Raw genomic sequence first — 26,809 nt, forward strand, 5'->3', positions numbered from 1 at the left:
ATACCCTGGGCTCTGTCCCTGGTCAACCAGGCAGGGGTTCTCCAGGAGATCAGGAAGGACTGAGGCTTTGATCAGTGGCTGCTACCTCTCTGTGTCCCTTACTGGAACAGACACTCGAGTGCAGGGCAACCAGATGGCCTGGACATGCAGCCAGGAGTGGCCCAACTGGGAGCTCCAGGCACGGTCACACCTCTCTCTGCTGTGCAGAGACACCTCCTCTGTGCCCCCCCTCCCAACACATCTGCACTTCCCTTTGTCATCAGACCCCACGTTGCTCATTGCCTCTTTTCCTGCCTGAGGAAAGAAAGCACAGTTCTGTCTGCCCAAGAAAAAGCTCCAATCTGAGTCTGGTTCAAACTCTAGCATTTTATACCATTCCTTCTTTTGCCAAATGGAGTAGCCTTTCAGCAAAGACCAGCCCACTCCATCCCTCACCAAACTGAACAAAAAGTACTTCCCTGGAGCAGTGGCTGTAGCTGGCCCATGACAAGGAGGAGTAATTTATTACTGACATTGTTTAGAACCACTGGTGCATGGTGATAATAAGAAGCACAACAACTTTTAGTCGGCCGCGTTACTTTTTCAAATTCTTTACAGACCATTTGCGCCATTATTGACTGCACCAGTGGACTGCTCACACCAGCCTCTGTCCCCTTGGCAGGCCACTGCCTGGGAGGTTGCTCAGCGACTTCGGCAGCCAATGTCTCAGTCAGCAAACCACCTCTCCTCAGACGCTTCCTCTATGGCATGCAATAAATTGCCTGGGTACTTACCACGTCACAGGTAAAGATTTCACTTTTAAAGATCAGAGTTCAAATGCCCATCAGACTAAATCAAATGACTAGGGCAAGATGAATCTTCTTTTTAGAAATAAATGCTTAACTTTCACTTATCCATATCAAGTTGCAACTTTAATTGCTTTTATAAGCACAGAAGTATCCCCTGTCTATAAATTTGTCCATTCACTGCAACCATATGGCCAACTCCAAAAAAATGCAGTTGTACCCTAAGGCCAAGCCTGTGCTGTGCCTCTCTGGGGATTTTTCCTCTGCCTCCCCAGAAGAGACTAGTACATCACTGTGGCAACCATTTCCCCTAGTTTTTTCTGCAACAGCTCCTTCAGAGGGGCCCCACAGCCCTGCCACAGAGGAGGAAAACCCCATAGGGAGGAACTAAAGGGAACACCTGGCCACCTGGGCCGCCCTCTCTCCCTGGTGCAGGTCCATTGTCAATTACAAACAAATGCACAGAAGGCTTTTGCTTACTTGAGGTGGAATTCTCAATCTGCTGCAATGTTCTCAGAACTTTGTGTATGTCCTTCATGCTGGTGTCTTTCTGGCTATATAAAAGAAGCCTCCGGGCATCTGAGAACAGGCGAGACACGCTGTAAAGGGTGCACAAAAAGCAGAAAAGCTCTAGTTAGGCCAGCTGCCTCTCCCACTTGAAGAAAATGACTGCCAGGTGCACATGCCCCAGCCTGGCTTCCAGGCGCCCCAGTTGCAGGCCCTGGCCCACGGCTCCCCACAACCCATGTCATGAATAACCTATGCTCCTAGCCAGCCACCCATTATCCCTGCTCCAAATGCCCTTCCCCATGCGTCTACACACCCAAATCTTACCACCCTTCAAGGCCTGGCCCATCAAACACACACACTTACATACACACACACACACACAATACATGCCCCGAGGACCGACTTAGCCACGGGGCAGAGTAGGCTCAGGGCCTGGGGCCCAGGATACTCCCAGGGGCACACAAAAATATTATAATTTCTTTTAAAATCAGAACCAAAAATTAATACAACAAAATGCATACATAAGGAATTTTGCCTAGATTATATTCATCTTTATACCAACATAGTCATAAAATGTAATTTTATCATTTTTTTATGGAAGAAGAGAACCAGGAAGGCTACAAAGTCTATGGTGCACAAAAATTATGTGGCCCGGCCTGCCCCAGCTGCAGCTCCCTCGGAATTGTGGAGACATATCCCACTATCCTTAGTCTATTCTAACTCACGTCATGGTCCTGTGCATTTGAAGAATCTTCAATGTCTCATTTGGCAGACATTTATTAAGCCTATACTTATGTGGGGTATTGAAGACAGCAGCCAAGAATAAAACACAATGAAAGCAGCATCCTGCCCTGCTCAAGGAGCTCACACCCAGGGAACAGAAAGACCTGCAGACGCTGTGGTCTGGAAGGGCAGCAACAGAGGTGGCCTGATGGAAAGAGGATAGCATTCTCCCAACCTTGGCTGTGTGCTCCTTGAGGGCAGGAGCCCTTCCAGCATGCATCTTTATACCCGCCTCTGCCCCTTGGCTCCTAGCACCAGCTGATTCAGACACGAAGGAAATGTCTGCTGCATGAGTAGACTGATTAACAGATGAGCCAATGTGCTGTGTCCCTCTCTCCCCTGCTTCCAGCCAGTGTTTGGAGGAACATCCCCAACCACACAGCTGTTGGCTACATACCACTGTTACTCCTAAAACCCACCAAAGTAAGGTTCCACTGTCTTGAATCCTGGTGGCAATTCTCCCTTCCTTCATTCTGCAGGCTTTATCACACAGCTTTTACAAAAGCAACTTCACTCAAATCCAGCCATTCGAAAATCCTCCAGAGAAGAAAGGAAGGAAAAATATTGGCTGACAAGTTTGGAGAAGAAAACCTGATCTGGTACTTACATGGATTTGTTAAAGTTGCCAACGACCCCAGGGGCCTCACCAGGAGTTGGGTAACGGAAACAGGGGTTGTTAGCATTGCAGATGATCCCCTGAACCCAGGGAAGGGTTCCTGCAGAGGGCATGGCTTTATTTGGAAAGTGGCCTGTTAAAATCAAGAATAAGAAAAAAACAGGGAGAAACATTAGTGTTTTAAAGTGATTCGGAGACTCTACCCGTACAATGCTTCATCCCAAATCTGTCCCATTCCACACATCCCAGATTCCTGCCTCCTCTGGACTCATTCAACCCAGAGTTGAAAACTTGGCATCAGATAGCAATTCTTAATGTACTTGACATCATCTGGAGAACAGAGTTCATGACACTAACCTTGGAGAAGTGACGAGAGGGGTCTAGACTGGACCATGCACAGAAACCTGGCTTGTAGCATGTGCTTGGTCACCATCAGTTCATCTGCCACCACCAGCCTCACCTCTAGAGACACAGGGAGTGCTAAAACAATTCCTTCACTCTCCAAGGAGGTAACTACAGTTCAGTGGCCGATAAAGGGCACTCAGGGACTCAGCAGGCAGGACTGGAAGTGAAACCCACATCTTCAGGATCCAATCCAAGCCCCTTCCTCACACCTGCAGCCTCCTTTCTAATCCAGCTCTTCTCAGTGCCCCTTGCTACTCTCCTTTCATTGGTTTTCCAAACGTCTGTTAGTTTCACCTCTTCTGTTAGCTCAAAAGATTCTCAAAGGCACCTAAACACATCTGGTATCAGATTTTATCTGTGAACCTTCATGTGTTTTGCTATTGTTCTGCCATTATTCAAAACAATGAGGCCCCGGCTGGGTGCGTGGCTCACATTTGTAATCCTAGCACTCTGGGAGGCTGAGGTGGGAGGATCGCTTGAGGTCAGGAGTTCAAGACCAGCCTGAGCAAGAGCGAGACCCTATCTCTACTCTACTAAAAACAGAAAAAATGAATTGGGCAACTAAAAATAGAAACAAAAAACTAGCCGGGCAGGGTGGTGCATGCCTATAGTCCGAGTTATTCGGGAGGCTGAGGCAGAAGGATCACTTGAGCCCAGGAGTTTGAGGTTGCTGTGAGCTAGGCTGACACCATGGCACTCTAGCCCAAGTGACAGAGTGAGACGCTGTCTCAAAAAATAAAGGAAAACGTACACAAAGAGGCCCCATCCACTAGGGCGTCTCCTTGCTCTCCTCTTCTTTCTTTATTATGAGCTTCTTCCAAACAGGATGACTGGGTATATTTGGGCTGGGTCCTAGGATTCAGTCTGGCACCATTTGGTCTGTGGCAGTCATTCGTGGGTGCTGTTTATGAGGATCGAGATAAGTGTGCCCCGGGCCAGGGGCTCTTAACCCACGGGCCTGTTCATGTTTGGACAGAAAGGCCATAGCCTTTCCTCGTATTCTCAGGGCTGCCTGTGACCCCAAAAGAGTTAACAGCCATGAAGAACCACAGCTCTCGGTGGTGAAGAGCAAGCAGCTCCCACAGCTTTGGGGTCAAGCCCATTGGGATTCCTGTCCAGTCCCTGCAACCTGCTACACGGCCAACTCACTGACCCCCTAACTCTCAGTGTTCTCATCCATAAAATGGTGATAAAAATATAGTCAACTGCACAGGGCTGTGGTGAGGACAACATGAGCTCTTACAGGCAAAGCACTTTTGCAGAGTGCCTGGCACAGGACAAAGGCTCATTGAATGGCCCTATATTTCAGGCACAAGGGTGGTAAGGCTACAGTAGTTCTCACTCTATTGTTGTCCAGCCAGAATATTCCTTCCATCCCACAGCTACCACCTTCCTCCAAAGTAGGGACCTTGTTTTACTCATCTTTCTATTTTCATGCAAATGTGCAGGCAGAGTCTTCCCCAGAAGTTAACCCAAAGCCATGTCTTGCTGCACTTTGCATTTCAGTATTGGGGCCCTTCTATCTTTTTCTTCTATCCATACCCCAACCAGAGGGGCAACATCCAAAGCAAGGATGTGACAAGATCTGATCTGCAGGGACTCTGGCTTATTGAACATTTACTCAGTTAATCTCCTTATCTCCCTGTTAATAGTTCAAGGAAAACCAAACAAGGCCTCTTGCCTAAGTCAGCTGTTCCTCATTCAGGGGATATTTATGTAACCCAACCAAATACTTGAAGGACCAAAAGATTCTCCCATTTCAATGCCAGGAGATGCTGGCACTGTGGACAGGGTGGTGTAGGTCAAAGGCAGCACAGAGCAGTGATGGTGAAGGTATTTTAGGCTATTCCTTGGTGGCAGAAGCAAAGGCTCTTCCTTGTATGTTGTGCCCATCTTATTTGCAAACAAAAGCAGGATGGGGAATAGCGCTGGGTACAGAGGATGACAATCAAATATCATAATAGACTCCCGTGACCCAGGAAGGTTATTACAACCTTGATCACTCTAATCTGAACTGGAAAGGATTTATGGGGAAGAATCTTATATCAGTCCTTTGTCCCCAGAGACAAGACACCTCTGCCAGCTCCACCTTAGCTTTCTACTCTGCCCTTCCAACTAAGTCCCTGGATGGTAATGAGAACAGAAGGTCAGGTTGCAAAAAGTGCCCAGATATACAGGAAAAAGGTCTTATCTGCCTCCTACACACACAGGAATTTCACAACATACCTGAAAATCCATGGTATGGAGTTACAGAAATCTAGATCAAAACCCAACAACTTGCCCAAGATCACAAACTCAGTGAGGGGGCAGAAGTAAGATTCAAACAAACCCCAATTTGTCTGAAGCCAAAGTCTAAGCTTTTTCCACTACACAATCTCGCCTGCTTGTGATCATTCCAGAAGGAAAATAGTCTACTGGATGAAAAAGCTGAGTCTGCTCTAAAACATGTACTCCAGTGGGGCTTGGAGTAATGTTTAAATAAAATCAAATATGCATTTGTTCATCAATCAACAAAATCTCCTTCGGGTTCCAAAAAAGAAAACAGAATTCCCTCACAGGTATATAAACTGAGTATAGATTTCATTTTATGCACCTTTCCTTTTTTGTGAAATCAGAAAATCACATCTAGGGGAGTGTTCTTGAGGTTGTGTATGTGTGCATGTTTAACTTGAAATGTATGATGGGTATTAGCAAATTAGCATGTGAATAACCGCTGCTACGTGCTGTAAGAAAGCCGCAACCCAACCAAGAAACACAATTAATGGGTGGCCCAGCCCATCGCTTTCCTGGAAAAACAGTATCCTGTAAGCCTATGAGTCTGGTGGCAGGGGTGGGCAGAGCTGCTTAGTGGCAGGAAAAATCACCAGGGCAGTGAATCTGGGGTCCCACCTAAACCTCCTCATAAATGTTGATCCCTTCAATTTGGACATTTCTTTAGTAGACAATCCATCCAATTGAGCCCAGTCATAAGAGAAAGACTGACGAGGATATTAACAGCAACAATAATTATATGAGGTAGGTTTACTATTCCCTTTTTGAAAAGAAGCCAAAGTCACTTGTCCAAGGTAATATGCCTAGTGAATGCCAAAGCCAGGATTTGAACCTGGATAACGCAACATCTAGAGCTTGTGTTCCTAGCCACTACTGTACTTTCTCTGCTCACTGTAAAGATCATCATCAAAACATGTGATTGAGAGTCAGCAACCTGAGTTTTATTTCATCTCTGTCACTCACTAGATGCGTGACCTTGGACAAGGCCCTGCACCTCTCTGAGCCCCAATTTACTTATCAAGAAAGGAAGCAAATGATAATAATAATAAAGTCTACTAGTCAATGTTTCTGTGAGAATCAAATAAAATCATATCAGTCAAACTGAGAAGTTCTACACAAATGCTGCTTAAAATTACGTGTTCCATAATTCACAATTGTGCAATGAGACATAATGCATATGGAAAAGACTGGGTGTTGAGCCATTGCCTTAAGGGTGCTTTTTAATCACTACTTTCTGAACTATCAGTAAGGTTATTTTATCTTCATCATTTAAAATGTGTGAAACAGATGTTGGCTATCGTTATAATTACTATTATCATCATTCATTAGCACTGAAAATAGTCTCCCGAGTTCACGCCTTCTCAGAAAACCAGAAACCTAGATTTTCTGTTCCAAATCATTTGTGGCATTTCCTAAAGAGACAATCTTTGGAATAGCCAAATTTAGCCCACGTTCATTGCCTAGATTTCCCCTGCGGATGGTCTCAGGAGGCATCCACGGTTACTCACATTCATGTTGTTCGTAGGGTGGGTAGCTCAGCCGAACAGAGATCAGGATCAGGAAGATAAATAGGGGCCAGGCCACTTCCAGCAGCAGCTGACACTGAGTAGAAATTAAAACAATACCATGAATTTAAAAAATAACATGGATGCTTAATGCCACTGGACTTCGGGAAATCCAAAGAAAACGTCCTTTCACAATTGATCAAACTTCTCTAGTCTCTCCCATCACCCTCTAGTCTTTAATAGCAATGACTTGTTTGCATTCTCGCCCTGTAACACACTGTTCCTTCCCCCTGTGCCTTCCTTAAGGGAAGCTGCTTCCCACCCTGCTTCCTCTGGCTCACTTGTACTCATTCTTCAAGACTCCATCAGGCATAATTTCCTTTAACCTCAGCCTGAGCTGAAAGCCCTTCTGCTGTGCTCCCACAGCAACCCATGCTCCTCCCCGTGGCATTTTCCTCAAGCCCTGAGACCATCTGTTTCTACCCCTGGCTTCCTCACCGCACTAAGCAGCGAAGGTAGGCACCTTTGCATTCCCAGCCTTAGCCCAGTGCCAGGTGTGTAATGACTGTTGTTGAAGGGAGAGGACCCAGGTAACATGCCGTGCTAAATACACACCACCCCACTCCTTAGACCGCACACAAAGTTGCTCCCTGTGGGGCTGAGGAGAAGATTTCAGAGGACAGTGGAAATTCACACGCAGTTCCACATTGACCTGTGGGCACCCAGGACCGGAAAGAGCTAGAAAAAGAGTGCGAAGTCCTTCCCCAGCCATCCAGGACTGGCTGCCATCTTCTCCAGTGAGTTAGAAGACCAAGCATGATCCTCTGCTTAAAACAATGAGCTTTCTCTCAAGGAGCACCCTGCCTTAATGAATTACCAGGTGCTACATCAGCAGAGGAACAAGATGGAAATCACTAGACATAATTTAATGGAACCAGTGGTGTTCGGACAACTAGTCACACTGCCTGAAGTCTCTTACTTCTCCCACTCCTTTCATTTCTAGATTCCAACATTCTAATTAGGAGGAACACCAACGAGCCTATAAAGAGTCATGGGGCCTTGTCTTTAAGAGCAAATTGTAACTGTGGCCTCAGAGTCACAAAGCCAAAGAACACAGTGGTATCAAATCTCTTTTTTTTTTCTAAAGCAGAAAGTTTTCTTGATCTTCAAGTCCATGTATTTTTATTGTGAAAAATTTGAAAATTAAAAAAATGCAGAAATATCTTTTAAAAAAGGTAAATATAAATCACTCTTAATCCTATCTCTCAAAGATAATTCCCAGTAAATCGAATTAACAATGGTTCTCTGGTAATATCCTTTGTCTTTTTTTATGCATACATAAGTAATATTTTTCTCTACAAAACTGAGATTATGGCCAGGTGTGGTGGCTCACTCCTGTAATCCTAGCTCTCTGGGAGGCCAAGGCGGGCAGATCGTTTGAGCTCAGGAGTTTGAAACCAACCTGAGCAAGAGCAAGACCTTGTCTCTACTATAAATAGAAAGAAATTAATTGGCCAACTAATATATATAGAAAAAATTAGCTGGGCATGGTGGTACGTGCCTGTAGTCCCAGCTACTCAGGAGGCTGAGGCAGAAGGACTGCTTGAGCCCAGGAGTTTGAGGTTGCTGTGAGCTAGGCTGATGCCACAGCACTCATTCTAGCCTGGGCAACAAAGCGAGACTCTGTCTCAAAAAAAAAAAAAAAACTGAGATTACACAGCATATATAATATTATATCCTGCTTTCTCATTTAACATCATACTGGGAGCACTTTCCCGGACATAAAATATTCTATTAAAATATGACTTTTAATGGGCACTGGATGTTTTACTCTATGACTGATCATAATTTAACCTTTCTGCTATTGCTGATGTTTCAGATTATTGGGGGATTTTTTTGTTTATTTGCTCTTTGATTTCTGATACTTTAAATAACCAGTTCTAATTTCCAAAGACTTTTAATATCATTCTACCTTAAACTCTTTTAAAGATCCTTTGGAAGGCAATATGTCAAGATAATAACAGGGGATGTACTAGGATGATAAGAACATAGGTAATGTTTTTAATATTTTCCTGTGTTTTCTAAATTTTCCATAATGAGCAAGTATTACTTCTCTCATGGAACAAAACATACACTGTTACCATAAAACTGTGAAGAATAATTTGTGTAGACAGAGCATGAGGAAGTAAAGAAAAAGGCAAATGGATCCCTCTCTGGAAGAAAGCATGCCTACAATGAGGTCCTCAAGAAAAAAGATGGGGCTGGCTGGGCTGGCTAATATTTCTGTAAATAATCCCAAAGAGTCAACATACACTGAAATCTCCAAGCTTGCAAATGACACTCAGCCTTTTCCTTCTTGTTTTTTTTTTTTTTTTAATTGAGAACATCTTTTGGTTCTGTAACATTTTTAAGTTGACATGTATGTATTTCAAAATATCATGTCGTACACCTTAAATATATATAATTTTTATTTTTCAATTATACCTCAATAAAAGTGGATGGGGTGGAGGGGAGAAATGCAATTTCCTTTCTGCCAAAGAACACAACCATGACTCTATGAAAACAAACTTCTCTACCAGCAGAGCTGGGACTCCCTCCTCTGAGCTCCCCAGGTTCTCTATGTCTTTATCAGCACTTGGCACAGCAGGGGCCCTATTTATCTATGCTTCTTCCCTAGGGTCACTCTCTTCTCACTGAGCCTGCCACATGATAAGCGCTTAAAAATGTTTGTTGAGTAAGGGAATAAAATAATGAACATGGAAACAGGAATCAGTTGAGCCCTTTGGGAAAGCAATTTGGCAATATGTATTCAAAAGTCATGTTTATCCCCTTTGCTCAAGTAATCTTCCCGGGAATTCGTCCTAGGGAACTAAATTTAAAATATCAAAAAGCAATATGCATGAAGTTATTCACTCATTGAAACATTATAATTGCCAAATATCGGAAACAACTTAATTGCTCAGCAATAGGGAAATGATTAAATTATGGTACATTGACTCGCCAATATATTATGCAGTCATTACAACAATGTTTATGAGACACAGACACTGTTAACCATATAACATTAAGTGAAAAAAGTAGAATGCAAAATCGTGTGCGTTCCAAGCTTGCAACTAAATAAAATCACTTACAAATATTAACAGAGACAGGAATAAAACTTTTTACAAATGGCACAACTGTAAATGAATTCAGAAAAGAATAATGAACTCAGGGAAAAAAACACAAAATAAAATGAAGAGTATGAGTAAGAAAAATAGTCATCAGCCGGGCGCGGTGGCTCACGCCTGTAATCCTAGCACTCTGGGAGGCTGAGGCGGGCGGATTGCTCGAGGTCAGGAGTTCGAAACCAGCCTGAGCAAGAGCGAGACCCCGTCTCTACTATAAATAGAAATAAATTAATTGGCCAACTAATATATATATAAAATTAGCCGGGCATGGTGGCGCATGCCTGTAGTCCCAGCTACTTGGGAGGCTGAGGCAGCAGGATTGCTTGAGCCAGGAGTTTGAGGTTGCTGTGAGCTAGGCTGACGCCACGGCACTCACTCTAGCCTGGGCAACAAGCGAGACTCTGTCTCAAAAAAAAAAAAAAAAAAAAAAAAAAAGAAAAATAGTCATCAACCTTCAAGCTCTGAAACTATCATTTGCATTTATTATTTCAGGAAAAATGGTAGCTACCATTTATTTAGAGCCCAATGTGTACTAGGCTCATTTTGTAAGAATTACTTCATTTAATCCTCAGAACAACCTGGTGATGTAGGAACCCTTATTGTATCCATTTTATATGCGGCAAGGGTAAGGCTCCAGGAAGGGTAAATCACACAGCTAGTCAGTGGCAGGGTTGAAATTAGCAGCCAGCTCTGTCCAATTCAGAGGGCCACATGAAATTCCATTTGACACAGCTGGTAGCTCAGGTAGGAAACGGCCCCTGTAAGGTGGCATGGTCTAAAAATATCAACAGTTTCCATGGAGGTAAGATGAACTCATAGCCTTTAGATTTATAATAGTTGCAGCCAATGCTAAGCACCTACTGTGTACTCAGGGAGTTTTGTATATCTCATCTCCAATATCTAATTCATAATAACCCCGAGAGGTAGGTTGTATCATTACCATTTTAGAAGCAAAGAAACTGAGGTTTGGAAAACTTATGAGCCATAAAAGACTGCACCAACATTTGAACCTAGAACTGCTGACCCCTAAATTTGTTCCTTTGTACCCGTGATGCTGCCTCTCACAAAGCTATGTTTGGGACATATATCTTTTAAGATATGCCACTTAAGTGAAACCTAACATTGGCCAGCCCTGTTGAGCACTGATCTGACCCAATGAATCAAGGCCTATGTTTAGATGTCTCTGCAGCCCCCACATCTAGGAGCCAGTAGGGCAGCAGATGTTGAGAAAATGTTGGTGGGCTGAAAAAAATGAAATGATCGTCCCCAAGACACTGACAGCAAAGGACATAAAGAAAATCTTAGAAACTACTTAGACAGCTGAAGCCAGTGGGTGCAAGCAGATCAGGGAAAGAGGTAAGAAAAAGAGTGCTAATAATAATAATGTCTAATACTTAAAAAGGTCTTACTTTGTCCCAGTGTTCTAAGTGCTTTATAAACATTAACTCATTTAATCTTCAAACCCTAATTAGTACTATTACTATACACATTTTACAGATCAGGAAACGGAGACTCAAAGAGTTAATAAATTGCCCAAAGACACAAGACTGGTAACTGGGTTCAAACCCAGTCTGACCCAAGGGCCCTTGCTCTTAGCCATTAAGCACCCAACCTCCTAATGCCCTCTGCACTCACTGACCAGAGAATGTAGACTCTTGATCTTTCAAAGTCCTTGCTGAGTGAGACACTAACATGAATGAATGACTGAATGAATGAAGAGATTACCTCCAAAGTTTACAATGCCCAAACCAGACAACTCATGAAAGAGAAAATTTAATTTATACCCTGGATCTCTAAAATTATTTCCATCATTGAACGAAGAACTCATGTTCCATACTCAGAGAATGTCCTAGGTGTTTCTTTTCTTAATAACCTCCCTCTAGAAACCTAACTTGACTTCTTCCAGGAATGCCATTCTGGCTACACTCAAGAACAAAACCAGATTTCTCCTCCCTCTCTAAGCTCAGCACATTTCCTAAACTTAGGCTGTCATCAATAGCTTGGAAATAAGGTTGATCCTTTACTATTATCAACTCCTATAGAAAATGCTTCTAAATCTTGCTTTGGTCCCTACATACTCCACTCCACACCACCTCCACCCCCACCATGAGGTAGTAGGAAGATAGAGAGGAACACCATTTTCAAAAGGTGTTTCTCAACAAAATCAAAGCTGCTCTGGAGAGCACCAAAGCATCACTATGCACTTCCCATGTTATTATTCCTCAGCTATAACACAGGGATAATATAAGCAAGCACCTCTAGGGCAAGTCTTCTCAATAGCAGCACTATCGACATTTCAAGCCAGATAATTGTTGTGGGGCCTCTCCTCGGAACTGCAGGATGTTTAGCAGCATCTCTGGCCTCTGCCTCTAGCTACCAGCAATACACACACCTCCAGGATGGTAAAAACTAAAAATGTCTCCAGACATGACCAAATGCCCCTGGAGTGTAGTAGGGAAAGAATTCCCCCTAGTTAAGAACCATTGTTCTAGAGTTTTATGAGGCTTAAATGTCATTTCATATAAAAGGCTTAACACAGAGTGCAACCCACCTTAAGGTGGCATTATCATCATCATCATCATCATCATGTTATCCAGTATGCATCAAACCATTTTTAAATAATCATTCAGAGCCGTGCCAAACTCACATACCACATATGTTCACTGTCCACTTCAGTATTCATCCCTGACTTTCGATGCTGGCTGCAGAAGTTCATATACCACAATGCGGTCTACAAATGCATTCAGCTACTTAGCCTGAGGATACAGTCATTGCGCTCTTAGGTGGGGGCAAGGCAAGGACCATGTTCAAAAAACACAGAAAACCAACAGAATAAAATCTGGCTATGGGCAAGAGTCTTCTGAATAATGATAGCCAAAATAATTCAGTTCATGCCAAAAAAAAAAAAAAAAAAGTCATCATTTCTTAGGATTCAGTTGAAAATAGTTGAGATTACAATGGAGCATGAAGAAAGAAACAAGAATAATAAATACCAGAAAGGAAGAGATGAAAATATTCTTTCTGTTCACAGCATGGTCAAAAATCTAAGAGAACCCACAAAATTAACTAGAAAGCAGCAAATGATTTGAAAATATGGGTGAATTAATCAGACCCAAGGTAAATTCTCCTAAATAATAGAGCTGCTATATGCTTGTGAAAGCCAGTTAAATTAATATAATGTGGGGAGGATAGAATAATACTACTTATAGCGAGAACAGACACATGAGCAAACAAAACAACTTAAGTATTAACTTAATGTCCAATATGTGCTTCTTATATAAAAGAAAACCGCAGAACTTTAGTAAGATAAATAAAGGAAGATGCCAATGGAACATTTAATATTCAAATTTCCCAAGCTAACTTCTATAAATTTAACACAATTTCACTTAAAATAGTGATGGAATACTTTTTAGAGCTCGGTAAGGTGGTAAGATTCAATGGAGAAAAGATATAGATGAAAACATTAAAGGATATTCTGAGAGGCAAAAAGAGAGTGGGAGACATTGAGCTCCCCCAGATACCAGAATGTTTCTCAAAGTAAGAGCACACTCTGGGCTCTATGAGCACCAAAATAAAAAATACTTATCAAACGACCAAATGAATAACTACAAAACAGCCCTTTACCCAGATAAGATCTTAACAAATGTCCCAAAAATAACTAGAAAAGGAATCACTATTAATAGAAGTTGCTGGAATGACATGATATGAATGTGAAGAAAAATTAATTTTAAACCTATGCCTGGCACCACACCCCTCAATTAGACCTGGGAAAACTATAAGTGAACTCTTAAAGATCAAATCAGAGAAAATGCTAGGAGAAGGGGAAACAATTTTTAAAAACCAAGTCTGTCCTCTCTGAACTATAAAGCCTTCTGCATCATGGTGGCTCTTTAAGTTGGTTGGATCCTTTGGAAGGACATCTGGTCATACACTTCAAGGGCCATTTCCTGTTGACCTTGTAATCCTACTCCTGAGATTTTTGGCCTAAGGAAATAATATAAAAGTACAAAAATACTGTATGTATGAAATCTTTATAGTAATTCATTCGTAACAGCAAACAGCAAACATTGGTAACAATCTCAATGTTGGCAATAGGGTTTGACCTTATGAAAAGTGTTGATGGATTAGAGCAAAGCCATCAGGAATGGCAATGGTATCATCCCATGGTAGATTTGAAGCCAAAAAATCTAGGATCTCCTCTTATTAACTTACTAACAATACTGTCTTCACCTGTGAAGCAGAAATTGTAATACAGACCTCTCAGAATTGCTGTGGGAAATGAACATAAAAATACTACTTCCAAAACTACAGAACACAGCCTACACATCAGGGATCATTATTATAAATAGTAAGATTACTTAGAAATATGGAAACATACACACCAAATGGAAGAAAAAAAAGAGTCTAAAATGGTATGTATATATGTAATGATTATAGTTAGTTCCCTGGACTGTCGTCATTCAAGTTCCCTCAGTGCCAAGAACCACAAGACTGATGCTCATGCCTGTGGCCCACCTACTTCAGCAACTCCTTCTGAACGTTAAATAAAATTCCACTGCCCTTCCCTAGCTGCAAGGCCTCATGTGATCTGGTCCTGTCTACTCTTAACTCCTCCCCAGGCAGCTGTCATCCACTCCATCAGTGCCACTGGCTTCTAGAAGTTCCTCAACCCAGGAACATGCACCCCAGTTTCTGGCTGGAATGGATGGCCCCAACTCTGAGCCTCTGATCTTCCCCGAGCTCACTGCTGCTTGAACTTAGGGCTCTCAGCTTAAACGTCATGACCTGCCACTCTAAATGAAGTCCGGATCCACATTTGCTAGGATTTAACACAGTACTATGGTATGTCTGGTTTCTTCTCCATAATCCTTATCACAGTTTATGATGATATTTTTACCTATGTGGTGATGTGTTTCCTATCTGCTTCCCGCGCTGAACTGCAAGCTCTCTGAGGGCAGGGATCGTGCCAGACTGGTTCACTACTATATACCCAGCACACTGTCCCACAAGTAACAGATGTTCAGTAAATCTTTACCCACATGTAATAATAAATGGCTATTTGTTTTCACTTTCTTCATTTTTATAGAAGGGAAAACTAAAGCTCAGGAGGAAAGGGTTTTCCTAAGCCACTGAGGTACACGGTGGCCAAGCCAGGATTAGAATCATGACTATTGCAGCTGGCCCAGGACTTAGGAAAGGAAAGAAATGTGTCAGGTCAAACTAGAAGTGGGGAAAGGATGCAAAGAAGGTTCCATCCACGCTGCAAAAACAAAAAAAAAAAAAAAAAAAAAAAAAAAAACGCTAATAAATGAGGAGTTTTAATTTTTTTCATAGCTTATTTCTCATCCTTAAAGAATATTCAAATAGTGGCACTCTAATTTATGCAAAAATTACAATTAGCTATTTTCCCAGCCACATGGCTAGGCAGATCTATTTGAGAAAATGAATAGCAAAGGCAAAAGAAAAGAAGCCATATGGCCACCCTCTCTTTGTCCCATCTGTTCCACAGGGACCTTGGCCTCTGGCTCAGCCTAAAACCAGAGGAGAATCCCGAAAACTCTGAAGTCCCTCCCCATTCCTGTCCCCAGCCCTGTTTGTGCTGAATGCCTACCACCCACACAAGTTAACTGTTACTTTGGACCCAAACTGAGCTTTGCACCCAACTTTCGCAACTCAATTCAATGTATTTTTTGCCCAACAGAAACAGTGGAAAACTAACTCACAGGGGCTGATGGGCCCCCATGAGTCTGCACAAAGGGGGCCCAGGAGAGGGATCCCTCAGAGTCACCAGCAGACAAGGACATAGGGTGAAAGGTCAATGCTCTCTTTCAACACAGTTGCTCTGGGGTATATTGCTCAGCCCTGGGCTTTTACATAGTCTTCCTCACTTCCCTGGCAGCAGCATACAGGCTTTTACATATTCTTTCTATTCTTCCTACAGCAGGGGAGCCTCCTCAAGACCTGCAAACTAATGGACCATTAACACATTTACAACTCATCCAGCACATTATTAAGCATTTCCCAAGTGCCAGGCTCTGTGCTGGGCTCCGAGGCCAAGTAGAATCTCAGGAGAAGGGACACAAGCAATGAATTTCCATGCACCATGGGCAAGAGCTATCTTGCAAGTCTGCTGACTCCTTCTCCTACCTAATGGGTAGGGCTGGTGCTGACTGTGTGAGCTAACAACATGGCACCAAAACCCCTAACAGGTTCCAATCCCTAAACGATACAATTTAGAAATGTAAGCCAGGTGAACTGGGAAGTAGCTACCAGTCAGAACTTAAGTATCAATGACATAAAACCTTCCATGCAGTTAAAGCAAAGCCTTCTAAAAAGGGCCAGCACCTGGAGATCAAGTCTAATGCTATTTTCATGAATGACCCACTCTGGACCCCTGTGCCCCTCTGAACCCCACTTCTGTCAACTGTACAAGGGGCAGGCCAGATCTTTCCCACTCTGATAATCAAAGCATCAGTGACCTGAAATAAACCACCTTTCTTTCTGATTCAGCAAAGTACACTTCCGTTAGAAATCAGGAAGGGCGGTAACTAAAACAGACTAGTAGCCTCGGTGTAGATGCTTTTAGCATCTAAAGCAGCACTTCTGTGTCAGGGTGTCCCTACTTCCGTGTGTCCCTACTTCCGTCTTCAACTCTGCTCCAAGGATCCAAGTTGTCCTTGACTAAGCTCACCTATCTCTCTAATCCTAACACTTTTAAACACATAAGCAAGATTGAGCAAGAAGCAAGAAGCTCAAGACTAGTGGAGACTGGCCCAGTCTGAATGACCCAACCCCACGCCCTGTGCCAGAACCCTGTGCTCCTGATTCCTTCCCTGGGTAAGCACAGAAAAGCTCTTCCCTGCCATTTCCTCCACCTCCAAGCTGGGCACTGTCGTGCAGCAGCAAAGAATTTGGGAGAAGGAAGAAAAGTCACTACGATGGGATGGAACAAGGCCTGACCTAAGTCTCCAAGATCTCAGCCTCTTGTCCCAGCTCACTTGCTGCTCACTTGCTCTCTTGCTGGTTGGATGATGTAGGAGAAATGCCTTCCCTGATTTTTGCCTCTCCTTTCTCATCTGCAAAATACAAGGTTTGAACTGGACCACCCCTGAGCCCCCTCTCACTGTCAAGATGGTACGATTCTTTCCACTACTCACTACTGGACACACAGCATGGCCAAACCATGGCAAAGACACTTTCCCACCAAGTGGGCCACTGCTCCCAAGCTGAGAAGGGGCAGGGGACCTGGACCACACAGTAGATAGGAAATGAGGATAAGGATGACCACAGAAGACAGGGCAACACCAGGACTTGGGAACAACCATGGGAGGCAGGGGAAAGGGAAGGAAGAAGTCAGAAACTTCAAGATTTGAGATGGACGATAGGAAAAACAATGCAAGGCAATTTGACATAGTAATTTAGAGTATTGACTCTGGATTGTGTAGATTTGAGCCCTTCCTATGCTCCTTACTAGCAGTGTGGACCTCAGACAAATTATGTAGCCTCTCTGTGCATCAAGTTCCCCAGGTATAACATGAGGAAACAGCAATATGTCATGTCACAAGGGCCTTAAAAAGAATAATCCAGTTAATAATCCTGAATAACTTAGTGCCTAGCACATAGAAGCTAGAATGAGCAAACACTCATTCCAAGTGTTTGCTTTTATTATATCACTATAACATCATATATTATATTTTACCATCATATATTATATTTTACTTTAGTAATAATAAATTACTAAAACAAATAGGATCCATCAATTCTAATCCCTGCTCTCTCACTCATAACCTTAGGATGTAGGTTCCTCATTTATAACATGAGAGGCTGAACAAAATCAGTGTTTGTCAAACTAGAATCTTTAACATGCTGTTGAGGGGTTATATCTGAGTTCTCTATGAGGATTTTAAACATTCTGTGTTTTCATTAGTATGGAAATCTAAACAAATTCTAATTAGCATATCTGGATTTTCTGAATGCTTACTTTAGAACCAAGTTCTGGCACAAGATTTCAAAGCCCAAGTTTCTATTTGTGTTTGTGATTGTGTTGGCACCAGTATAATTGTAGCAGGCTAATGAGGACAGAGCAGATGCAGATTTGATTTATGAATGATGAGACTGGACCAAATGAAAGCCAAACAGCATCAAATGAAGGTAGTTTAAGTAGAAAAATGGATAGAGAATTGAATCATCAACACATATTAATATAGACTGGCTAAACTGAAAAGGCTCAGCCTATAGCATTCACTACCATCGTCACCTTGCGATGTATAATTTGGTTTCAGCTAACCAACATCAGCTGTCTCACCACATTTACGGTGTTAATTGGAATTGTATTGATTTTGCAATTCTGTTTGCATTGAATTTGCAAGTATGTATGGGTCATATAGCTGTATAATAGCCTACACAGGGTTTATATCTACTTTTACATATGTGTATATTTAAGTAACATTATAATAAAAAGAAATTTAGTGAACACAAGGGTAACTTTGCCATTTTTGTTCTCTTAAATAAAGTCCAAGCATTATTCTAGTTTGAGGAAAACCGAATTAAATTCTCTCTAAGGTCCCTATCAGTTTGAGTTTCAGAAAAATAATCATTTAGGTTACAGACATGTTGAGCTTCATTAAGACAGCCAAGTGAGGACGCTGGCTTAGAATTCAGGAAAAAAGGCAGGATAGGAAAAGCATTTAGAAATGAACTACAGAGAGGAGCAGTTAAACCCAGAGATGGTATCTCTAAGGAAATGTGCAGCATGTTCAGAGAGAGAAAAGCAAACAGCTGATATCTGAGCTTCAGGGAGTTCACCCTGCTTCCCTTATATCCTTCTGTGGAAAAACACCATTCCCCTTTGCATTAAAGATGATCTTCTCTGGATTACCCAAAGCATTATTGGCCCATCTGGGAAGTATATGGCTTAGAACCTTCCACAGAAATAAAACAAGCCTCAGTTATTATATTCCTCCAGACCCGGAGTCAAAGCTGTAAGGAGCAAGTCCAGACAGACACCGAGAGATCCAGGCCTTGATCTCTAAGAGCCAGGCCATCATCTCACTTCACCCACAACTCCCAGAAACACAGGAGTCCATGAGGTGCTTCTGCAGAGCCATGTGGCTCCCAGGGCTGCAGCAAAAGGAAAAAGGAGGGTGGTCAGGGTAATTCTGTGCCGGGTTCCAGAAATCAGAACTCATATCCAGCACTAGCACAAACCAAAGCTAACCTTTCCTTCTGGTTGTAAATTCGCCCTCTATGATAAGCCACTGGGCCCTAACAGGACCACACAGTCCCGTGTCCACAAGAACCAGATGCATTCAATCCTTGTGTGAAAACCAAGAGAGCCCCCTTCCTGCCCTCCTCCAACCCCCAACTCAAAACCATGGAGAAAAGCATGGGAGAACCCACCACCACCCCTGAGAAACCCAGGCTTACTGTTTGTCTTCTTCTGAAAGTGAGGTTCTTCCACAGCAGCAACCTTAGCTGGGGCCAACAAGCCATGTCACCTCAGCCGGCACCCACAGCGTGTGGCTCAGGAGCCCTGGAAGGCAGTGGCCAGAGCTCACAGCAGGGATACTGTGGCTGGTCATTAACTGAAAGATAAAGCAGGAGGGAGATAGCTGTGAGTTATTACTGCAAAGCCATACGTCAATGAGGGCTGTCGCTCCAGCCTCTCGCCTGAGCCCTCCAACACCCAGGTCTGCGTCACGACTGCTCCCTCAATGGCTCGTGAGTTCCCGAATTCCAGCCTCTGGGTGCACCAGCAAACAGTGCTTCCAGAGGTTTTCTGGCAGTAGCCTGGGAGCTAATCATTAGGGTCTTGATCATTTTAGCTCCATGAGTGTGATCATTTGGGAATGAAAATGCACTTACGAAAACAGAGCAAGCACTCTTAGGTAGCCAAACCACAGAGAAGGGAAATGACACATTAGAATCCCAGAGACCTGCCTCCCTCCTCTAAGAAAGTGCCTCCCCTTACATAAAATGTCAGCAGCATTTGTAAATTTTGCCTCAAACCTAGAATGACGTCTGCTATTCCCTGAAATGCACTGCAGACTAACTTTTCATCAAGTTACAAAAGTGGGGTCCTTCAGATGATAAATGGCACCGTAGGTAAAGCAGTTTCCCCATCTGGAGAGCCACGGCATGCCTTAGATGGCTGTGAGCAAACACCAAGGAAACGCCACGGGCACCTGGCTCTCAGGTGATGAGGACAACCCTAGTGCTGTGTCTCTGTGGGAGGAAAACAACATCCCAGGGAGAAACAAGTCTGCTAAGGCTGGCTCAGCACGGCGTCTGCGAAACAGACGCGCTCCCACGGTAGGGACATATGCGCACTCTGGCTGTGCTCTGCCTGCACCTGAACACACGACCCACTGCTCCTTGCCGGGTGCCACATGTGCCTCCTTGGAGGACTTTTTGCTCTGCTGGAGCAAGAAGGGGTTCGCATGAACAGGGATACAACATTTCACGTTTCCCAGCTGCCCACCCAAGAGCTGTACTTATTTAATGCTGGAATAGCCCCAAGTAGTTATACTAAAATTAAAGCTGGGGCAGGAGGTAGAAAATGGAAAGTGGATGAAGGGAGGATACACAGGTGAAAGTTAGGCTCTGTTGGCACCTGACAGTCATGAACCCTCTGCAGAAACCAGAAACTTGCTTTACTTATAAAATGGCTCAGTTAATCACCACGGCCTCCAGTGGAATAGGCATAGGTGAGACACTAGGCATGAGAAACAAACAGCAGAAGGAGCTAAGAAGGTATTATAGTAACCACTGATGGATACAAAACCAAGTTCTGAACTAAAAAACTGTGAGTTCAAATGAGATCTTACTGCAAAGGTCTACCTACTAGAGTAGGATAGTACCATTTTGTCCCACCCCCACCCCCCATGAAGACTTGGATTTAAAAATTATAGAAAAGAAAAGAGATTGGAGAGAATTTGCAGTGTCTGACAAGAAGGACGACCTACCATTATGTATTCTAATTCATTCATTGACAATTCAATAAATCAGAAATTCCTCGGAGATATGCAAGCCTTAGGACCCATTTCTTTTCTTTATCATTGGCTCAGCAAACCTCTTGAAGGACACAGACCCCCAAGGTTTCTCACTCCGAAAAGAGGGAGAGTTAAACTGGCACCGTATCAGTTCGTCAAAAGGTGACAACTGGCATCGCAGCACTGACAGCTAGAACAGTGTTGTGAAACACATGCTTGTAATCCTAAATTGTGTTGTCAGTGGCTTAGAATAGGGCTTGCATTCCAGAAACACTGAAATAAATAATTAGCTAGATTTTTCACATACAAAAGCTGCTCTCCAGGGATCACTTAGTTGATTTAGAAGCTACATGAATGCTTTTCAGATCCCCAAGGTAACACTGAGGCTGAAATTATTAATTAAAAAAAGAAATTAGCAGAAAGAGCTCAGGCGTGAATTAGCCCCAGATCCCCAACCACGTGCCCTTGGCCAAGACTTTATGCTCTCTGAGCACCAATTTCCTCATTATAGAATGAGGATGACAATGCTTACTTTGTGTGATGTTTTAAGGATTAAATGATACAATACAAATAAGTCCCCAACACAATGCATGGCATGATGTAAGTATGAGTTCCCTTTTTCCCACATAGCTTTCTTCATTCCATCAGTACCCTCTAGCAAAGAAACGGTTATATCCTGGCCAAACAGGACATTCCATCATTTCTAGAAAATCCATTGTGGGTTTCTGGAACGGTGGGAGGGGAAAGCAGGAAGGATGAAATGTGAATAGCCTAGTGTTGGAATGCCCAGGGCCAGACCCAAGTCCAGAATTGCCTCCCCTAATCCCTGAGTGGAGAAGCTCATAGGAAGAGAAGACATACCTCCAAACAACATTCATGAGAAGAGAAGGGAAAGGCCAGGAGTTTTCTTGGAGAATATCTTCCTAAAAGCTGAATTTCTGGGTCTCCAAAAATGGGCTTTGAGCCAGGGACCCTCCAGAAAACACAGAGAGAATGTGAGCAAGAAGTAGCACAGAGCAGTTGCAGAAAGTTCTACTTTGGCTTTGCTGGGTGCAAACAGGCAACCTGCCTACCCCAATTCCTCCCACCCACCTTGGCATCGCCCTGGCCTCCTGCACAATCCGCTCCCCCCACCTCAGAACACAACGATCAATGCCGAGAGCACTCCGTCCCAAAGAGGAGGGTTTGGCAATGCCTGAGCCCTTCTGCTCAGGTAACTGAAGCCAAAGGGACATTTCCACATCAGTTTTCCAAGGAAGTGAACAAACAAACCAAATCCAAAAAAAGAAAAAAAAAAGGCAGTACTGTGTACTAGATTTCTCAATGTTTCAAAACGTAGCACACTCACTTCTGCCCTCATACATATTTCCAGTTACTGGCTGCAAAGGATCTCATTTCCCAATCATCGCCAGTCAATAGGCCACTCTCCTCCTGCTCTTGGATGACCACGACAGCCTCTTCTGAGGCCTCCATGCCTCCAAACTTGTCCCTCTCCCTTCTACTTGCTACAGAGCACCCAAAAGTATTCGATTAAACCAAATACCTGATGATGCCACTCCCCCACTTAAAACCTTCTGCCAGCTCCCCACCGCCGTGGAGATAGAGTCCAGTCCTCACCAAAGTTTACCTGGCCTCCCCGTTGGGACTCCAGTCTACTCTCTTGCCACTCCCCACCTGCCTAAGCAATGCCCTGGAGGAGAACTCACAGGCTCTGAATGTGCTGCACTTGTCTCCTACCACTGGGACTTCACTGCCGTGTTCCCTTGTCCTAAAACACTCCTCCACCTTAGGTCTCCACTTAGCTGTCAGGTCCTCCAGAGTCCTTTCCTGATCACCTCCCCTGCACTGACACGTGGGTTAGGAGCTCTGCCTAAGTGCTCCCAGGGGAGACCCTGCTTTCCCTTGTAGGGTTTCTCCCAGCTTCTGCATCAGGGCAGGGACCATTCCTGTTTCCAAAACTGTGCTGGCTTATGATAAGCACTCAGGGGACATTTCTTAATTAACTAGAGATAGACATGAGAAATAGGGTGTCAGAATGCAAGGGTGGTGGCACTCCTGGGCCTGTGGTAACTGATTCCTCAAGCCTGATTAATTGATTTAGGCAAAATGTCCCCAGAGAGGGCTCTGTGTTCAGCAGGCATCCGCCACACACTCCGGAGGGTCACAAAGGACTGCTGAGCTTCCTAGGTGACTCCTGGGGCATCCAGGAAAATGTGATTGAATCTAAGTCCACTTCCCATGGATAGCAGGGTCAGCTAAGAACTGAGCAGCCCTCCCAGGGCCAGCGGGCCACGAAATCAGCTTTCTGCCAATCCTCACGCTTGAGTCCTGGGGCATTCTCCCTGGGTCTCGTCATATCTCACCCTGGTGAATCGCCCCTTGCCAAAATTCAGTAATCTCCACATCCCAACCTTGTTTGTACTTGTATAGTAGGAGCCTGGTGGAAATAACTGTTCAAATCTCTGACCAATTTTCCTTAGAAATTTCCACTTCAAATGCCACTGATATTTTAAAGTTGTTAATATCTATAGAATACAACAGACTGCTAACACATAACCTTCCCAAATAAGCAAAAATGCTCCACACCCCTAGTTGAAGAAAATTGCAAATTAAAACAACAACTAATACAAACATCTTGGTTACATGAAATAAAAAATAAATAAATAAAACAACTAGATATCACTATATATCCACTAAATTAAAAAAAATTACAAAGTTCTGGTAAGTATATGAGGTCACTGGAACTCAATACACTGATTGTGGGAATGTACAATGTAAGAGCCAGTTTAGAAAACAGTTTGGCAATTTCTGGTAAAGTTATACATACACTTATGATATGGCCTAGCCATCTTCTCCGAGGTATTTACCCAAAAGAAACGAGAGCATATATCTACACAAAGACCTGTATGTGATTGGTCACAGAAGCCTCAGACAGAAAAGCCAAAAACTGGAAACAACCCAAATGCACATCACCTGGTGAATAAATTCAAATGAAATATGACTTAGCAATAGAAAGGAACCAACTACTGATACATGCAACAACACGGATGAATCTCGAAAGCCTTACACTATGAAAAATAAGCAGGACACAAAAGACTACATACTGTATGATTCCATTTATGTGACATTCTGGGAAAGATGACACAGAAGGGACATAAGTCAGTGCAGTGCCTGCCAGTGGTCATGGGTGGGGGAGAGGACAGACTACAGAGCAACATGGAAATAGTCTGTATCAGGGTAGTTACACACGTGTATACATTTGTCAAAACTCATCAAACTGTACATGTTTTGAAAGGGTAAATTTTACTATATGTAAATTATACATCGATAAATCTGACACATACAAAAAAATCTGCCTTCTATTATAATAATCAACATATACCACAAGTCAAACTATTACCTGAAAGACCCAAGAACTGCACAGTATAAAGCCTGATCATAGTGTGAACCCCTCAGAAGGGGAATAGTGAGTAGACAGTCATCATCACCTATTAATTCCACAAACAAGTGCAGCCTTAATTCTGCAGGGGTCCCATGAGCCACAACAGATATTTATTAAGGTCCTATGATGTACCAGGTGCTGTTTCAGACCCTGGAGATTCAGCAGTGAACAAGAGGCAAAGTTCCTGGGTTGCTGGGCATCTATTCTAGCAGAGGTGGAAAACAGACAAATAGCAGTGGGTTGCTAAAGTGGTGGGTGGTAGGAGTAAGGAAGAATAAGGCAGATTAAGGGGACAGAGAGGAAGAGGGAAGGAAGTCACTCCTTTCTGATGAAACATCTTTAGGATAGTAAAGTGAGAGAATGGACCCTATGCTACCCACAAATGGCTCGCTTAAGTGACAGCTGGGATTATAAATTCTTTTCACTTTTCCCTAAAACCAAAACCTGGAAATCCAGGCAGACTCCGCAGTGCTGACAAAAGAAAAAAAATATATATATATATGCATTCATAGGAAGGTAGGTGGAAAGGGGAAAATAATGACCCTAGTCAGCACCTAGCACCTGCTCCTCACCCCTTGCTCTTCAAAACATTGTGCCCCTTTGAACTTGACATGTACTTATCAAAGAGAGATGATAGAACAGAACTATAAAGAAGAGAGGAAGACACACCAAAAAGACAAGATAGAAGGATTTTTTTTCCCATTTGGCGCAGCCAAAAGAAAAACAGGAACATCTTTCCATGATAGCCCTCTACTCTTCTACAGTTTTAAATCTGTTTACAGAAACGTAGTGAGGGAAAAAGTGCACACATTTGCACAACTACTAGAAACTGTTTGCCTGTGCAGTAATGAAAGGGTGGGCTGGTCTTTCTCCTTCCTGCAAGAACACTGTCAGCAAGTGAGCTTTAGGGCTGGGCTCCCAGCTAAGGGCTAGAGTCAGCCCACAGGCATGTTCCAGAAGCAGGGACCACACCAGACTTCTCACTGGGACAGAGAAGTTGGTCCCTCTGGGCAAGAAAGGCCAGTCTTTCACAAGGCCATGCTCCATCTGATTGTTGTATTAGTAGATAAGAGTCCCATGGGAGAGCCACTTCCACCACACCCATGCTACAATCTTAGAGAAGCCGAGGCCCCAAAAAGCAAGTGACTTGCCTAGACTTAGAGCTGGCCCCTAGGTTTCTCAAGAAATAACTTTTTCAACAGCAGTTCTATGGTCCTTCCCACTAACCTATTTCTCCTACAAGTTTGTTTGTTCTTCTGAACACATTTCTCTTAAGAGTTCTACCCAATGACTTCACATACCCAGAATGTGCAGTCAGCAACTAATTTTCATCTTTCAAAAACAGTGGTTATAAGACAGCTATTTCTCCAAACTTAAAATAAATAAACTTCTTTCTTACATTAAAAAAAAAAATGAAAGAGGTCTGTGCGTGTGTGTGTGCACGTGTGTGTGTGTGTGTGTGTATGTGTGTGTTTTCTGCTTGGCTAGATAAATTTCCACAGTTACCAGAAGTGAGATGGAAGCTGAAATTTCTGATAACAGCGATCAGTATCTCTCTTGATGAAATTGCTTCTAGATGTCTTTTTCTTAATTGAGGCATAATGGGCACATAAAAATTATATATATATTCACAGTATCCTAGATGTCTTATATCACTAAACAGCTAGGCAGTAAACTGCAAGGCAAGAGGCAGACTTAACTATACCAGAAACGAACTGAAAATGTTTTGGTGCTAAGGCTCAACTGATTGCCTATTCATGAGATGTTGATGCAAATGCAAGAATCACAGATGTGACTCATGTGCCTCATCTCCAGAGAGATGTGCAGGGTCCTATAATGTTAGGATATGAAACTTACAAGCCCAACAGAGCATTCTTGCATTGGAAAGGGTCTGTTCTCTGATTGCCTCTCTGAGCGTATGTTACTGGATCCGTAGCAACAAGGAAGGAAAAGCCTAAAGAGGTCACCAAAGGCCAGAAAGACCTGGCTGCACCCGTGACTGAAGACAGCACGTGGCTGCTGTGGGAGTGCGAAGGGATTTTGAGTCATCCTATGATTTCTCCCAGGCTGACCCATCAGCTTTATGAAGCCCAAAGCTAATCTGACTGCCTGCGTTGAACTTTTCTGGCCTCCAGATGCTACTGGGCTCTCTATCCTTAAACGTATCCTTGCTAGTATCCCCTAAATTGCACCCCCTCACGCTCCCCAGCCATCCTGTAGACTACAACCCCAGTGAAGCTGCCCTGAGTTGGAAAGGCCCGCAAACGGCTCACAGGCTGCTACTCAGCCACCCCTGAAACTGTGTTCCTGCTTAACATTTTAATATTCAAATTT

General features: G+C 43.3%; 1 protein-coding gene across 4 annotated transcripts in view; it reads right to left on the reverse strand.

The window, feature by feature from the left end:
• Positions 1–26,809, reverse strand: part of ABCA1 (ATP binding cassette subfamily A member 1) — a 126,534-nt gene that overhangs the window by 86,987 nt on the left and 12,738 nt on the right. For 2 of the 4 annotated variants that reach the window (XM_012736820.3, XM_012736823.3), the window contains exons 2-5: positions 19,469–19,626; positions 6,879–6,972; positions 2,686–2,827; positions 1,266–1,384 (exon numbers count right to left, since the gene is read on the reverse strand). In XM_012736820.3, coding sequence (XP_012592274.2) covers positions 1,266–1,384; positions 2,686–2,827; positions 6,879–6,972; positions 19,469–19,534 — 421 coding nt within the window. In that variant the 5' untranslated portion in view covers positions 19,535–19,626. Of the gene's footprint in view, positions 1–1,265; positions 1,385–2,685; positions 2,828–6,878; positions 6,973–19,468; positions 19,627–21,006; positions 21,217–21,894; positions 22,074–26,809 lie in introns of those variants that run through there. The other 2 variants (XM_012736821.3, XM_076008890.1) reach the window with 2 other exon arrangements.

This window comes from Microcebus murinus, chromosome 12, assembly GCF_040939455.1.
Source record: "Microcebus murinus isolate Inina chromosome 12, M.murinus_Inina_mat1.0, whole genome shotgun sequence".
NCBI lineage: Eukaryota > Metazoa > Chordata > Mammalia > Primates > Cheirogaleidae > Microcebus > Microcebus murinus.